Source organism: Poromitra crassiceps, assembly GCF_964638095.1.
Source record: "Poromitra crassiceps genome assembly, chromosome: 25".
Classification (NCBI taxonomy): domain Eukaryota; kingdom Metazoa; phylum Chordata; class Actinopteri; order Beryciformes; family Melamphaidae; genus Poromitra; species Poromitra crassiceps.
Genome location: NC_139649.1, coordinates 17,807,986 through 17,824,810, shown reverse-complemented (window position 1 = coordinate 17,824,810; position 16,825 = coordinate 17,807,986). Strand labels below are relative to the sequence as shown.

The window sequence follows — 16,825 nt, the reverse complement described above, 5'->3', positions numbered from 1 at the left end:
TGGAGGCAAAAAATAATCATCATATTGGTTCAGTTAAGCCTCAATGGGAATGCAGTTTTCACACTTCAAGCTACCTGCCTGGCAGACTTGAATCGTAAAGACAGAACTCGTATCAAAATATGAATATACAGTATGTAAGCATACTCGGGGCGGCTGTAGCTCAGGAGGTAGAGCGGGTCGTCCACTAATCGCTTTGGATAAAAGAGGTTGGTGGTTCGATTCCCGGCTCCTCCAGTCTGCATGTCGAAGTGTCCTTGGGCAAGATACTGAACCCCAAATTGCTCCCGTTGGTGTGCCAGCACCGTGCGTGGTAGCCTGCCGCCATCGGTGTGTGAATGGGTGAATGTAACTACTGACTGTAAAGCGCTTTGGATAAAAGCGCTATATAAATGCAGGACATTTACCATTTACCAAATGGCAAAGACCTTTTTCATTCAGTCATGATGATGTCATCTTGGAAGGTCAGCAGGCTAGTTCACCTCGTATAGCTACAGCTACAGAGTAGGGGAGCCTGGGGAGGGTTGCAACAGGGGACGGTTGCAACAAGTCTTATTCCTCCAATCAGACACATGCTGATGACACTCATACTGCACATGCTCAGTTACACCCTCCCCCCACCAGGAAGACAGAAGACACATTCAACATCTGCTGTTGCATTTATTGGAAGGGAAAAAATGTTTTGGAAGTGTGAAAAGATTTTTTTCACGAGTTGTATTTTTGTCGTAGGCTACTCTCCTGACCTAGCCTGATATTCAGACTGAATTGTCAACTCGTACCCTCATTTCCATCTTCTAGTCTGAGATTGCACTCTGTTGGAGTTATTTATATGACAGGATCCACCCAGGGGAATTCCAACAAATCCCTAGAGACCAAGTCCAATGTAGATCGCCCTGAATCTTACGTTAGTTACTCTAGTCAGGTGAATGTTAAAAAACAAAACAAAAGGCCAGCACTCAAAAAAGTCCTTTAGGTTTTTTTAATACTTAGCTTGTACACAACAACAACGTTGTTACGTTTCTACCTTGGCCCTGCACCTTAACTGACTTCAATTTTGAAGTGTGCTCGCTACTGCTGTTGTTTTATAAAAAAACAAAACAAAACAAACATCTCCACTTTGAATAAATGCTCTCCAAGCTGTTTGCAGTGTGTAATTCAAAGTAATTGGTACTTACGTAATCTATCTATCATCAGTATATAAATGGGAGCTGGGGCTCTGTTTGTTGCTCTGTTTCTCTGTCCCACTGTGATTGTCCCACTGTGATGTCATAAATCCCACTGTGACATCATCCGTGATGTCATAAATCCCACTGTGACATCATCAGTGATGTCATAAATCGCTAGATAAATCGCCCCCACAGCTACTAGGAGAACACTGGGCTTCATAATATTAGCTTCCTCCTCTTGTACCTCTTGCCTTTTTCACTAGTCTTCAGCGTTGCATAGCCAGAAAACACTAAGGGTTAATTCATCCAATGAGATTTCTCACTGCCTCCAGAGCAGCTCTGCCTCCCAAGAAATGTTTGTGTGAGTAAATCTCAAATCTCCACATGCAGACGATGTAAGAGAGAGATAGCGACAGGGAGAGAGAGACAGAGAGTAGCCAAGCTTGATGATCATTATTCCTAAATGGAAACTTGTCTTTTAGAAATGCTTACATGCCTGAAATCCTTGAATGAAATCATTTTGACTCCTGGCCAAAATCTATGTTGAACAATACATCATTAGCAGGCAGACTGAGTATTGGCATTTGCTGTTCAGTCATGGTTATGGGCATTCATTGATTTTAATGTATCAAAGCAAAATCTTCCAGACATTATGATCACGGCTTCTACGCAACTATAGTATGCTTTGAACCAGTAAGAGTTTGAAGGTTTGACGAATCATGCAGTAGGCTTAGCGTGAATTTCCAATGTCTGCACTATTTCCTAAATGATCAATTATTTATTTATTTATCTAGTCATCTAGTTATCTATTTGTTTATTTATTTATCTATTTATTTATTTATGTTTGTTGTGGGTTCTGTGAAGAACATAGGGTTGACAAACTAAACTCAAATAAATCTCAGAGCAGAGCAAAAGCGAATTCCAAGATGTTTGCCGAAGATTAGGTCAGAACCCTCTCTTTACCCGTCTGCGTCCCATGTACTGCTGCTCACCGGGATCATTTTTATCTGGAAGACTGTGGCTGATATCATTTTTCAAAGTGAGAATCCGCCAGCGCAGCATGAGTAATCCATCTTGGTTCCTCTGACAATTTCCTCTGGAACATGTGTGTGCTCTTTATTCCTGAAGGGATACCTCAGCACGCGAGGAAGAGATGAATATCTCTGGAAGGGAATAAACCAGGAGAGCAATTTGTGATTAAAGGAATCCTCTGGAAAGTGCTGCATACACGAGCCCCTCTGCGGCCCGGGCTGATAAACTCCCTCTCCTCGCAATGCAATTACCAACACAGTCACATCATGTTCCACAGGCGGGAATTAAGATATCCTCAATCAGCTTGCTTCGTTAAGACAGCTTCCTGTAAGAAAATAAATAAATAAAATAAAAAGCACACTCCACACGTTTATTTCAAGGAGAGGTGCATTTGTGCACAAGTCCTTAGACAGTACAATGTGTGATTGTGTGTGCCTCGATAACAAGCTAACGGTCTTTATTGTGTGCGCCTCGATAACAAGCTAACAGTCTTTTCATGCCCGCAGACCTTAGGTGAGACTGAGCAGTTTTTCTCCGTTATTGTTTTTAATGAGCCCAGATACTAAAATGGGATTTATATTTAATTTCATTTATCTCAATATTGTGAATATGATGGCTTTTCCTGTTATTAAGACAATACATCTAGTTGCCAATTGCACAACCGGATCATCCAATATTCAAATGACACAACACCAGCGCTAGCTGCAGGATTATTACTGTCATATAATAACGTGTGTTCAGCAGTGCATTTATCAGAAAAGAAATACAAGGGAAAGGAAGAAAACACAAAATTAATCTCACCTATATTAAGGCTATGGGGAAACACTTGTCTTTTCTCTGCTTACATTATGGTAATACATAGTGGAGTAGCAGCAGTAGTGTGCATTCATTTAATAAGAGATGAATACAGGGGCGTTGCAGCCTAGCACCCCTGTCCCCTGGCCATGTTTTTATAAAGCAAGCACAATATTGCCATAGAAGCTTGAACGCTACCCAGTGCCCTGGAGACAAGTGTCAACACACAGTCAAGCAAAAGGAAATGTCATTTCAAGTATTGCCTGCAACTCACTCCACTGTTAATGTAACCGAATAGGAAAAAAAGGTACGCTGCGCTTTCCCAGTAGCAGAGCATGCTTGTGTTGAGACTAGGAGAATGAGTGCTTATTTAGTGTCAATCATTCGTGATCATTTTGCTCAGTCTTAAATCAGAGCTGCCTGCACCAGCAGTGAACACAGAGGCACTTGTTCTATTGTTGGGCTTTGATTGACACCTCCAAAAGATCCCTGTCAAGCGGGCATTTTAGGGCGTTTTTAGAGCAGCCTGGTCCGGTTCGGCGGTTCCTGATTTGCACCAAATGCAAAACTGATACATTAGCCGTGTTCGGAATGGTTCACTCATTCACTCACAAAAAAAATAAAAGTGTGTGGGGGGGGGGGGGGGGGGGGGCGAAACAAATTTTCTGTCTTTTTCCCTTTATTTATTTTTGGTTTTTGTTGAAAGTGAAATGTTTTATGGTCACTCATGATTCTCTGGAAGACTGGTTGGCTTGGTTCAAGCCTTAAAACTCGTTATATAAGGATTTTTCAAAATGTCTATGGAGAAAATGAATGGGGAATTCATTTCATGACTGTTGAGCTCTATTATGAATCAAATTAACAGTTGAGAATTCGAACACTAGTACAAAATGGCCAACACACTATATCAGTGATACTCAACTTGTGGGCCACATGCGGGCCGCGGGCGCCCCCTGTGTGGCCTGCGATGGAATTGCAAAAAAAAAGCAAAACATTTTATTTTTTTATTTTTTTATTTATTTTTTACAGTGCACCTGAACGCAACATGCAAGATACCCGCTGAATAAGTGTCGAAATGTTCATGTCATCCTGGCCAATACTTCTGTTATAGCATTTCAGTCTGGAAAATGGAATATCTTTCAATAATCTATGATTTAGCTGCCAAATTGTCAAATACTGACACTGCTCGCTACCCAGGCACTTATGTATGTACTTAACCTAACTAACTTAACCTAACTAACTATGCACACATCAGACTAAACTCCGGCTGATACCCCAAAAACCTACAATCCACTACAGAAAAATGTATATTGTTTGTTTATTACCTGGCCCCTGGCCTTCTATCATTTCACGAAAGTGGCCCCCGGGCAAAGCAAGTCGAGTATCCCTGCACTATATAGTCCACTATTTCTGTAATAGGGGCCGGTTTCGAACAGGGCTATTTCATTTTTCAGCTGCTCGTCCTCTGCCCAATTAGACACAGCTTAACTGGCTACAGGAGCTGTTTAATCAAAAATATGCTAGGCTTCTTCCATTTGGGTTTGATCGAGGTCGGATCACATTCTCACCATAAACGAACCGTACCAGAGTTCATTTCGAACCGCACCAAATTTTGGGTTCAGTATCTTGCCCAAGGACACGCCGGCATGCGAACTGGAGGAGCCGGGGAATCGAACCACCAACCTCTTTCCAAAGCGATTAGTGGACAACCCCCTCTACTGAGGCACAGCCGCTCCCGACCCTATAGGACTGCATTTGAGAGCTGCACACACAACTAAGCAAGACATAAGCAGTTCTATAACAAAGCAGTTAAAGATTTGGTCCGAATCAGCCAGGAAAATGATGGTGAAATTATGCTTGAAGTCATTAATTTGCCATACACTTAAGATTCATGCAGTAAGGGATTTGGCTGACACCATCATGGCATTTAAATCTGGTCGCACACCACTTTAATAAAAAGGTAAAAAATCACCTAAAAGTTAATCATCTCCTATCATAGGGGCATAATGCTGTGATCATTATGCGGCTAATGGTCCATGTGACAAGGTGAGAGTCATTGGCACAGGTCTGGGCACGGCCAAAATCAATATCAATTACAGCTATATCGGAGAATTGTCAAAAGTAAATGCCCAGGTGTCGCTGTTCCACCCGCGTCAGCCAATCCCTTTGTTGACCGAGCGAACACAAAAACCAAGCGCACACCTGTTATTGTGCTCTCTAATTGACCGTTAACCTTGATGTTGACGACTTCACAAGAAAGTGGGGGGAGCGCACATTAGTTTAGTCATGATGCTGCATTAACGAGACGTCTGAAAAGTTGTGCCGCATTTGCATCGTGCTCGTCAGCGGCGCCCGGGGTCCACGCCGCCGCACAGCTGGGCTTGATTTATACCGCTGACAAGGCCATTTTGCTGCGACGCGGCGCACTGTGGGCAACCTTTGGAGAGAGACAGCCTTTCAATCTCCGACGTGCCCAACAACCCCCCCCCCCCCCCCCACGCACTTCAGGGTTTTGAAAGCAGTCGAGAGCATAGATCACCCGAAGTTAGGTCCCGCCTCTTGTCCCGGCTCAGAGGATATGGTGACCTCGCCCCCCCCCCCCCCCCACCCACCGCCATAGATGGCACATTATAGCCCCCCCCCCCCCCAGCGCTGTTAGCAACACTGACGCTCTGATACAATTATGATTAGAAACACCACCTGCAGGTAGGTCGATGATGGCCAGCGCGGATCAGAAATAGTAACACATGCAACACCTCGCCTTATCTGTAAGCTTACAGTGGTGGGCGCGCGCAACCGCCAAGCGCACCGTATCAAACGTAACCCCTGAAGTGCCTTTTCCCGTCCGCTTGGAGTATTCAGTTAACCTGTGTTTGGAAATGAATGGCTGCAGTGGTGATGGGCTGAACAAGGTGTGTGCAGTGAGGCGGCGCTCTTTGTGTATAGAAGGCCGTAGCTGAGAGGCTAATTATTGGGTGAAATCACCGTACGCTTCTGACTGTCTCTCTTCCTGTGGCCGCATGGCTGAGTAGTCCCACTGATACAATCTTAACCCCTATTTTCACTATGCTGTTGTATTTACCCTGTTAATTAAGTAGAGATGCCTACAGGCCCCCCCACCACACCCCGCAGTCACGCTGCCAGTCAGCCTCCCAGGCTGTACTGTGCTCGTGAACGGATGCGTTTACTAATGGGACTCTCAAATCACGGTGTGATGATCTGTGATTACGCGTATTGTTTGCATTTTGCATTTTTATGAGCACACACTTATTTCTGAGCCAGTTAGCGTGTTTGTGTCAAATGTCAACTAACACGTTTCAGCAGCACTTGAGCGTGAGGATGTTCGCCGCGTCAATTGGGATAAACTCGCTCCACGTTGCTGCAGAGCCGCACATGAGTTGTAAGCTGCTCACAGCACAACACTTTTCTTTGCCTTTTCGGTGACTCATTATTGGGGCATGTGACCGTTTCCTCTTACAATGTGGGAATTTATCAAGCGGATCAAAGAGGAAATATGTCTGAATTGAAGATCAAAACAAGCCTTTCAAGTGACTTTTCATTTCAAGGAAGCTAACAAAAAGCAATGCCTATATATGTCTGTTAACAGTGTCTCAAAGAGAGTGTCAGGAAATGACAAAAACACAGGCTTTCCTGCAATTTCCACTTCACAGTGCCCCGTGATAGCTGCTCAGTGACTGATGTTATTTGTCTCTTTCATCTTGTCACAGACCAGAGGAGATCAACACGACGCGGCCTCGTCTCTCTGGGAGGCATGTTCTCGCCCAAAAGCACACCTGTGTTTTTAGGATTCCACGAGTGCGTTCGGTCCATCTCGCCGTGTTCAAAATAATCGCCTCCTCTTTGGAGAATTATCGCCGCGGCCATTAAAGTCGTGCGAGGCTGGGATGAGAAGAGTGGCACTTGTGTGTTCATCTCACCTGTGAATTATTGATGCCTGCTCCCCCCACTGCCTCCTCTCAGGATGGAGGTGGGAAATGCCTCCTGAGATAATGGGCAGAACCAGCAGACATGTTGTCTGGTGCCGTGGCAGAGACGAGGGAAGGCAGGAGCAAAACGGAAACGGTCGAGCTCACTCACTTATTGAGCCCCGCTGTGCCTTGGTTGACTTCTGCACGATATGCAAAAAAACAACCAAAAAAACAACAACACACGTGTTGTGATTACATTGACAGATATTCACGATTTTAGTGAGAATGCTAATTTTTGTATATAATTCTCACTGATTTTATTTTTTATTTTGATGTGATTTTTACTGGGGTCTGTACAAAACAAGTATGTTTGTTCCCTTACATCTGGACAATAATGGTTTATAGGCCGCGGCATCTCTGTAGCACCACAATGCTTCATTTAATGCTATGTTGGGACACATTTTACCTTGATCAAATTGCAGCTCCTCCTGCGATTTGGATATCCCACTTGGCCATCATTGCGTTTTCGATATCGATGTGATTAATTGTGCAGCCCTAGTCGACTTCCACTTGACCTCGGCCCGCTTTTCCATTAGCTTCAACAGACTCAAATGACAAATTTGTCAGATCGTTTCTCTTTCTGGAATGTCAGTGAGGAGGAACGACCCCCCCCCCCCCGCCCCCCAGTCTTCATATAAAGCTACGAATGGTAGAAAAAGTGGTGAACGACGACGAGCAATGGTCTTGGTTCCACCAGGAGAGGATTGAACTCCTTGTAAGCCCCGTTGTGTTCTTCCAGCGCACCACTTGAACACTCTGCACAGAGAGAGTCTTCTTACAAGATGCATGGTGCACTCCTCACATGACAGGACTTGTGTCCCAGAGGATCGGGGGATCGTGAAGCACAGTGCACAAATGCAGGTATTTAGTTCTCCTGCGTTGAGGCATTGCTGTGTGCCGTTGCCACGCTTGTGTTGAATTAGGTCAGAGCTTGTTCTATTTAAAACAATACCCCGGAACATTTCTTCTCACCCATGTCTGCGCCGGCAAACGTGCTGCATGTTAATTGATAATAGTGTCTGTGCGGTAGACACTGTAGGACACTATTGTGCACAACTATTAGGTTTCCCCTTAAGATCATTTGAATAATCAGAGTATAGTTTTACAAATATTCACATAGCACCATGGCAATATAGCATGTATTGTGGAGTAGTTGATGTAATTTTGCTGACACTGCTCTGAGATGTGGCCGGTGGTATTTGCTGTCCCATTAAATGGGCCATGTGCTTGACAGATATCAGCCTCCAGGTGCTTTCATTAAATCCTCTGACTGCAGAGGAACCACGGTGCACTGTGCACCTTGTGGAACCACGGTGCAGTGTGCACCTTGTGGAACCACGGTGCAGTGTGCACCTTGTGGAACCACGGTGCAGCGTGCACCTTGTGGAACCACGGTGCACTGTGCACCTTGTGGAACCACGGTGCAGTGTGCACCTTGTGGAACCACGGTGCAGCGTGCACCTTGTGGAACCACGGTGCAGTGTGCACCTTGTGGAACCACGGTGCAGCGTGCACCTTGTGGAACCACGGTGCAGTGTGCACCTTGTGGAACCACGGTGCACTGTGCACCTTGTGGAACCACGGTGCAGTGTGCACCTGGTGGAACCACGGTGCAGTGTGCACCTGGTGGAACCCTGGTGCAGTGTGCACCTGGTGGAACCACGGTGCAGTGTGCACCTGGTGGAACCACGGTGCAGTGTGCACCTTGTGGTCATTGATGGCTACTTTGCATTCAGCACTTGCCTCCGGCCTGACTCAAACCCTGAACTCATACATGGCGAAGCAGCAGGGATGTTTTACCTTTTAATCGCACTGCGTCGACCAAATGACACCCGCACATCCACAACGGCATGTTATAAATGTGATATTCATGCAAACAAGAAAAGTCGCTGTGCACCTGATGACAGTGAAGGCTGATGACTTTTCATGACATTTCCTGCCCCAGAAGTGAGTTCCCCATTCATTTTGTCCATAGACATTTCGAAAAAACCTTATATAACGAGTTTTAAGGCTGGAACCAAGCCAACCTGTGACCTACTGAATTGTGACCTGTGAGTCCCCCCCAACCTCCACGTTATTTTTTGTTTTTGCGCCAAATCGAATGTTTTATGGTCACTCACGATTCAGTTGGTCATGGGTTGGCTTGGTTCCAGCCTTAAAACTCATTATACTGTATAAGGACTTTTTTGGAATGTCTATGGAGAAAATGAATGGGGAACTCACTTCTGGGGCAAGAAACGTCACGTGATTGTTGAGCTCTATAAAATGTTCCCTGTCTCAAACTCCTGAGCTCACACCTGCCATACAGTATGAAGAGCTCACACCTGCCATACAGTATGAAGAGCTCACACCTGCCATACAGTATGAAGAGCTCACACCTGCCATACAGTATGAAGAGCTCACACCTGCCATACAGTATGAAGAGCTCACACCTGCCATACAGTATGAAGAGCTCACACCTGCCATACAGTATGAAGAGCTCACACCTGCCATACAGTATGAAGAGCTCACACCTGCCATACAGTATGAAGAGCTCACACCTGCCATACAGTATGAAGAGCTCACACCTGCCATACAGTATGAAGAGCTCACACCTGCCATACAGTATGAAGAGCTCACACCTGCCATACAGTATGAAGAGCTCACACCTGCCATACAGTATGAAGAGCTCACACCTGCCATACAGTATGAAGAGCTCACACCTGCCATACAGTATGAAGAGCTCACACCTGCCATACAGTATGAAGGGAAATATGTTGCAAAATGCACAAGCGTGTAGACTTGATGTGAGAGAACTGTCAGCTGCTACTGTACACTGAAAACTGAATTTCAACACTCCATGTCTCAGCCCAGTGGGGATTCCCTACATGTTGTTCTAAGTACAGTAGACACAGTTACAGGGGGATTCTCTATCCTAGTCTACGCCGATGCCCTCCTCTCTCACCACAAGAGGACCGTCATCTTATCATGGAGTCATGCGCCAAACTTAGTTGCCATGCCATTTGCTGAGTAAAGCTTGCTTGTTAAATATTACGCACTGGTCTCTCATGATTGAACAGGAGTGATAGTGGTGACTCGTGTTTGTGTGTTGCACGCACCAGTGTAGTTGAAAAGTTGATATCTAAATGCAAAAACCGCGTGTATCAATGATCAATTATCAGATAAAAGCGGGTTTCAACGCATGAAGTCATTCATCAGATCAAGTTAAGTCAGTGTTACTTTGAACAAAACACATTTGTAAGAAGGGGTGCATTGCAGGAAGAATAATTAACACTAGAAAGAGCAGAGAATTTTTAAGGTCTAACAAGCCGTCAACTGAAGGGGAGTAAATATAATTGCTACCTTCTTGTGTGATTTTGAAAATCTGACAGCATTGGGAGGTCGAGGAAAAGTCATAGATGCACTTTATAAACCTTAAAAGCAGAGATGAGTGCTTGGCTCTCTAGTGTTAGTGTAAAACAACAAACCAACAAATGAAGTCATGTGCACAGTATAAGGCAAAGTAAAGTATAAAGCAAACATTTGTGTGAGCTTGTGTGTGATGCGAACCTTTGTCCACATTAGCGAAGAACCATCATTAAAGAAAAATAACAATCAGCTAGCTGCCTCAAATCCAAACAGTGGAGTGGATGAATCGTTTGCTTTGTTCTGACTTTGATGGCGCGTGGCTCATAGGTGAACAGAGCAATTTATTGGCCACACATCATTTTCCCTCCAGCCTTTTCATATTTACACTTTGCAGATTCAGCAGAGCATTGCAGATAATTAAAATGCACCATGCTTTGATGAGTTGGTCCACTCTTGATTTCCCACAGTGCCTTGCTTTCAAGGGCACAATTTCCATTTTTGCTTGTTATTTAGAAAATGTCAAGTTTCGTGAAGGCCTTTTGACCTTTTTGAAGCACTAGTGGCCATTGTGTAAAGGGCACGGAGCCATTGTTGTCCTAGATATCTTGAAGTCACACGGGGGAATGAATCACCCCTAAAAAAAAATACTATTTCTCATCTTTGTCATCTGCGAAAAAGCAGAAGTTAATTAGGAATACTGAGAAATGTTCTCAGCTTTATTATTCACTTATCATTGCTGTCATGACAGCCTGAAGCCACATAGAGTTGCTACATTTCCACAATGTATGCATAGCAGCGTTTGTCGGCTAATGCCATGGCACTCATTTATATGATTCTTATAATACAATGTTTGTGTTCTACAGGGTATCTATCCGCGGGGTCTTGAAAAGTATTAAAAGTTGGTAAATCCATTTATGGAAAATTAAGGCCCTTAAAAAGTATTAAAAATTGCTATTTGAGATGTATTAAACTTGGTAGTTATTGTGCTGATGGTGTTAAATTAACTTAGAACACGGCTCTCTCGAATACTCGATTCTGATTGGTCAATCAACAATATTCACCGGTCATTATTTCTCGACAACCGACCGCTGCTCTGCCACTCCTGGATTAATCAGTTGATAAGAGCATTTTGTCCGCAGACGCTACTAATTAGGCCAACCAGTTGCAGCTGTGGTGTCTTGTGTGCCAATTACGAATGAAACCGCTTTGTGTTGAAAACGCTATTAAAAAATCTATTTGAATTATTATTTTTGTCAGATTATTGAATGATTTAGTTGTAGGCCGTGTTCTAAGCGGGATAATGTATACTGAGCCGGTGATTACTGGAAATAATGACCTTCAGGTGAATATTAAGCCCTCCGCTGCGCGTCGGGCTAAATCATTCACCTGTCGGTCATTATTTCCACAGTAATCACCGGCTCAGTATACATTATCCCTTACATATGATATCGTACCATATTGATCGCAAACCCCTGAATTGAATTGATATCATATCGTGGCAGACTTTGTGATATCAGCAGAAAATATCGTATCCAAATACCGTAATCAATATAATATTGTATCGTGATGAAACTTGTGATTTATACGCCTATACGCTGATGTGACGAAAGTGGCGTTGAGGTCTTAAAATATATTCTAAGTCTTTAAAAAAGGTCTCAAAAGGTATTGAATTTAACTTCAAGATTCCTGCACATACCCTGTTCTAACACAGTTCTTCTAACCACAGGGTTTCCATTCTGGACAGCGGTAACCTTCGGATATGGAACGCAACCAAATCAGATGCAGGCCTCTACACCTGTGTGGCGAGGAACCAGTTTGGTGTGGCGAGCAGCTCCGGAGGCGTCACAGTTAAAGGTATTCCCTCTTTACATTTCATCAGCGTCTCTTCTGCTGCTGGATCAGTAGGAGCCTTGACCCTTGACCCTTGACCAATAGTGTCGGACATCTTTGTCTGATGCATGTTCTTTTCCCCCCCTCCACTCCGGCGGTACACACAGTTGCTCGATAATTCAGTCTGGTCCTTGGAAAGTAACCTGAAGTATTCACCTTGATAAATAAAAAATGAACAACACGGGGAAGAAGGATAGAATAGAATAGTAGTTTATTTTGTCATTGCATAATAAAATCATACAGCGAAATTGCAGTTGCAAACTCCCCTTTGTGCAAACATACAGTACAACCAGACAATTCACCAACAATTCACCAGACCCCACAGTAGATAGACTTAATAATAAATAGGGTAGTAATGGTAGTAATAGTAGTAAATAACTATATGCAATATAAATCTATTTATAAAATGGCTCTCTCAAATCAAGCAATCTGATTGGTTCACAGCCATTGTATAATTCCAGTAACCGAGTTCAATAACCCATGGCCATGGGTTATTGGTTACCATGGCAACTCTCTTACTAAATGGCAGTGCTGCGCTCGAGACAAACAGCTTTCTCCTGATCTGCTGTATGGAGGGTCACTAGTCGTCATTATGGACGCATGATGGCGCAACTCTCTTACTAAAAGTACCTCAAAAACAAAATGGCGGAGACAACTTTCAGATCCTTGTGAATCGATCTTCGCTTATAACTTTACTAATACTTCGCAGAAAATGATGATTTGTACAAGAATAGACGCGGGCTGAACCCCTCTCTCGCGCGCCCTCACTCTTAACCCCGCATTTCTAAATAAGACGTAACGTTACTTGGTCAGCATACGGCTCTGGTGTCGGGCTTTGGAAAAGCTCTGAGCCAAGCGCCAGGATTGGCCAATGTCGACTTCAGTCTCCAGAACGATCCAATCAAATCACCCGCACGTCTATCTTCTTGCTAGAGGTCCCGCCTTACAGTATTGTTTCAACTGACTCTATCAGAATAAAATGCCAGTCGGACTTATAGTATTATTATTATTATATTATTATACTTGGAACCCTTTTATAAAAGCAATATAGCACTCGAGCAGCGTGTGTTGTGAAATATATCACACTGATAAGCTGTTATCCCACTCGGCCTGCGGCCTCGTGGGATAACAGCTTATCAGTGTGATATATTCATCACAACACACTAGCTCTCGTGATATATTGCTTAAATATATACTCATATATACATATACACACATATGACAGCAGCATAATACTTTATACTTTATAATTTGGGAAGTGATTGTGATTTATTGAGTATTGTGACGGCCCTTGGGAAGAAGGAGTTATGGAATCTGGAAGTGCGAGTTTTTAGTGTCCTGTAGCGCCTTCCGGAGGGTAGGGGAGTGAACAGGTGGTAACCGGGGTGAGTGGTGTCTTTGAGGATGCTCTTAGTTCTGTTCAAGCAGCGGGTGTTGTAAATGTCCTCAAGGGGGGGGAGTTGTGCGCATTTTTGTTCCATCCAACCACCTCCGCCTCTCTCTTTTTTGATAAGTCACGAACAACAGCAGAGATGTTAACACTGTGCTGTCATTCACCCTGTACTACGAAGCTGTCTTAACAGACCCGCGATCTGTCACTTTATCTGGTTTGACTGAACAGGATCAAAGCTATCTAGCTTAACGATACTACGACGATGGTTTTCTACTCGATAACTGAAGCTGGGTCTATCTGGGATCTGCCTGTGCACGCGCACGTTTTTCGCTCGTGCACAGGCGCGCGTCCACGCGAAAGAGGTGCGCTAGCCAATCACATTATGAACAGCTGAGTTGATCCACGCCCACACCCATTTCCACATCCATTTCCTCATTGAATGAAAGCGCAGCCACAGTGGGATCAGAGATTTTTGCGGATATTTAATGTAGCCTATGGCAGAATGAAAATCCGCGTTGGATATAGTCTGCGGAAGGACTGTCTAAAGCTGCCGCTTGTATTCACATCAGTCATTTGATTTACTTTGATCAGCGATTTCTGTCTCCTACAGCTTTGTGCGAGTGTAAATGTACATTAAATGTGTAATCTCAGTCTATAAATTTCCACAATCTGTAAGCCTATTTAGACCATAGATTTAGAAAGCATGCTCAATGAATAATGATCTCTATCACTCATTATGTGTGTAGTTGCACTGATCGAATAATTCATATATAGGCTATAATAATGATATCCTAATATAAAAGAGAAAACTGCTGGACTGAATTGAGACGATGCGGGCATACTTTTCATTGATAAAAACTAGCCTATTTTTGCTCAGATATTGGCATACAGCCTACAGGACACAGTTCCAGCTGAAACATGCAAGAAGCCTGCATATTTAGTATTGGGGCTATCCCATATTTATTCCATATCTATATTATATGTATAGGCTTTTCTGGCATGTAGGAGAATATCACCCTCACTCCATTTGAGGCTTCGTTCATGATATGCGCTGCGGTGATTAATAGTGATCATATTTCTCCACGCATCGTTGAGCTGTTAAGACATAAAGTGGTAAGTAGGCTTAATTTAATTATGTAGCCTACAGAGCCACAAATGTTTTTCTTATTCTATTCTCAGTTGCCTGCAATCTATTTTTCATATGGCGATCTTATATGAACGGTGAGTGACTCCAGAGAGCCGATTATATGGGTCTGTCATGGATTTTGATCTTATCCTCTGAAGCTAACCTGGTCGGGACCAGGTTAGCTTTGCAGCGTCAGTTGCCATGGTGATTGAAAGTTAACTTGCTTTGTAGTACGGCTAAACCAGGTTTAAACTCAAACTTACTCGGATAAGGCATTAAACTAGCTTCGTAGTACAGGCTAATCATTATAAGAGAGACAGAGACCCCCGTTGGCCCGTCTATTTAGCAGAAGGTGTGGAGAACATACTGGGTTCAGGACCTCCTCCGGTTCTGTCAGACGATATGCCGTGGCCCCTGTGGAAAAAAAGCCCAGTGTTGTTAGAACATCTGGAGGAGGGGGGCTGGGGATTGCATTTCTGCTCTGTTGCTGTGACTTATTATACTTCATTAAAAATGAATGGGGGCTGGGTATAAGGTGCTGTGCATCGGGTGGCGTGATTCTGTGCACACTGCTGTTTTTTTCCGGCCCTATTTCCACCGGGGATAGTGTTCTCACCTTCTCTCGCGCTCCTGCGGGATTTGCTGACATATTCGGTGAACTGTACCCTCACCGTGACCCCGCCTTTTCAAAGAGGTCGCATGGTTCATTTGTGTTATTGTTTCTTGTTCCCGCTTTGACCTTCTTTGTGGGCCGGCTTTTGCGGATTTATGGAGTTATTGATCGTCACTGTATTTGCCTTAGGGAAAAAAGAAAAAGGGGTGGGGGGGTGGGGGAGAGAGTTCATGCCTCATATTTCAAAAGGTTTGTTATTGATTTACACGTGCAGTATATTTATTTATTTATATTTCAATCGATTATTGGAGCGCTTGGCCGTTTCTTTTTGTTTCAGCGCGATGCTTATCCATCTGCCTCAGTCGAGTAGCGATCGAGGTTCAATAGCAGCACAGAGCCCGGGCGAACATGGCGAACACGTGAGTGGTTTGTCTATGCCGATGTCGGAGCAGCACCTCGCGCGCGGTACGGGATGAACTGGCCGAGTCAAACGGTGCACCTGATAAAGCAGTGCCAACATCCGTTAGATTCCCCTGCAGTGTGATGAGAGATGCTAGATGTTTCGCCCCAGCCTCTAAAGTTCAAGGCACCTTCTCATCGAGCCTGGAAGACCAGGCTTCTGCTCGGTAGGAGTCTGTCATGTTTGTTCAAAGGTTCAATCCATTTCATTTTCCTCCCTCCACAAGTTAGCCATCTGTAAAAGCCTTTGAAATGCCATGTCAACAGAACAGTTGATCTGCTAAAATAGCATTTGGATTTTGCCATGTAGTTGCTACAGAAACCTGGACTAATTTGATTTTTTTTTTTTTTGCCTTTTACAACAAACTTTGAAAAGCATTGATTAATAATGTTAATCTTTATTCTGAGCACAGCAACAAGAAGGATGTGATATTATCTGACTTTTCACCAGAAAAACACGCCAGAGCTCCACTGTCTCCTGTAAATCGCCATCAGGGCGTGTTTCATTTTTTTTTCTGTTGAATTATAAAGGACAGATTGAATATATTATGAATGCTTGAAAGTGGGCAGCAGTCGAGGATGTTGGGAGAGAGAGCTTAGAGTGCTGATTTATGCTGATGCCTCACTCCGACTGCCACTCATGCCCCTCGTGATTCCCTAAACACCAACTCAAGCAATTAAAACACAGTGTAAAAAAAAGACCTGATGTGCGTAAGTGAAGTGAAGAAATGAGCAGCGTAACATGTGACTGTACATGTGTTTGGGCGCTCGTACTGTACATGTTAATTGCTGTGAAATTTTAAACATGGAGTTCCGCTTCTTGACATAATGAAAAGCCACACTCTGCCAGCCTCCTTTACCCATTTATCACACACTGTGAAATGAAAACGGTTCAGAACCCCCAGCCGCTCTGCCTTTGTGTGTGTGTGTGCGTGTGTGCGTGTGTGTGTGTGTGTGTGTGTGTGTGTGTGTGTGTATTTGGGCGGAGGCGGGGCTAAAACATGCCACTCTCACTGT

The 16,825-nt window shown here is 44.0% G+C and overlaps 1 protein-coding gene across 1 annotated transcript in view; it reads left to right on the top strand.

Moving 5' to 3' along the window:
- The window catches only part of cntn4 (contactin 4), a gene marked incomplete at its 5' end in the record, with an annotated part of 153,140 nt that overhangs the window by 113,889 nt on the left and 22,426 nt on the right, over positions 1-16,825 (top strand). Inside the window, one exon of the mRNA XM_083660815.1 lies at positions 12,054-12,181. Within this exon, the coding sequence (XP_083516941.1) occupies positions 12,054-12,181 (128 nt within the window). The remainder of the gene's footprint in view (positions 1-12,053; positions 12,182-16,825) is intronic.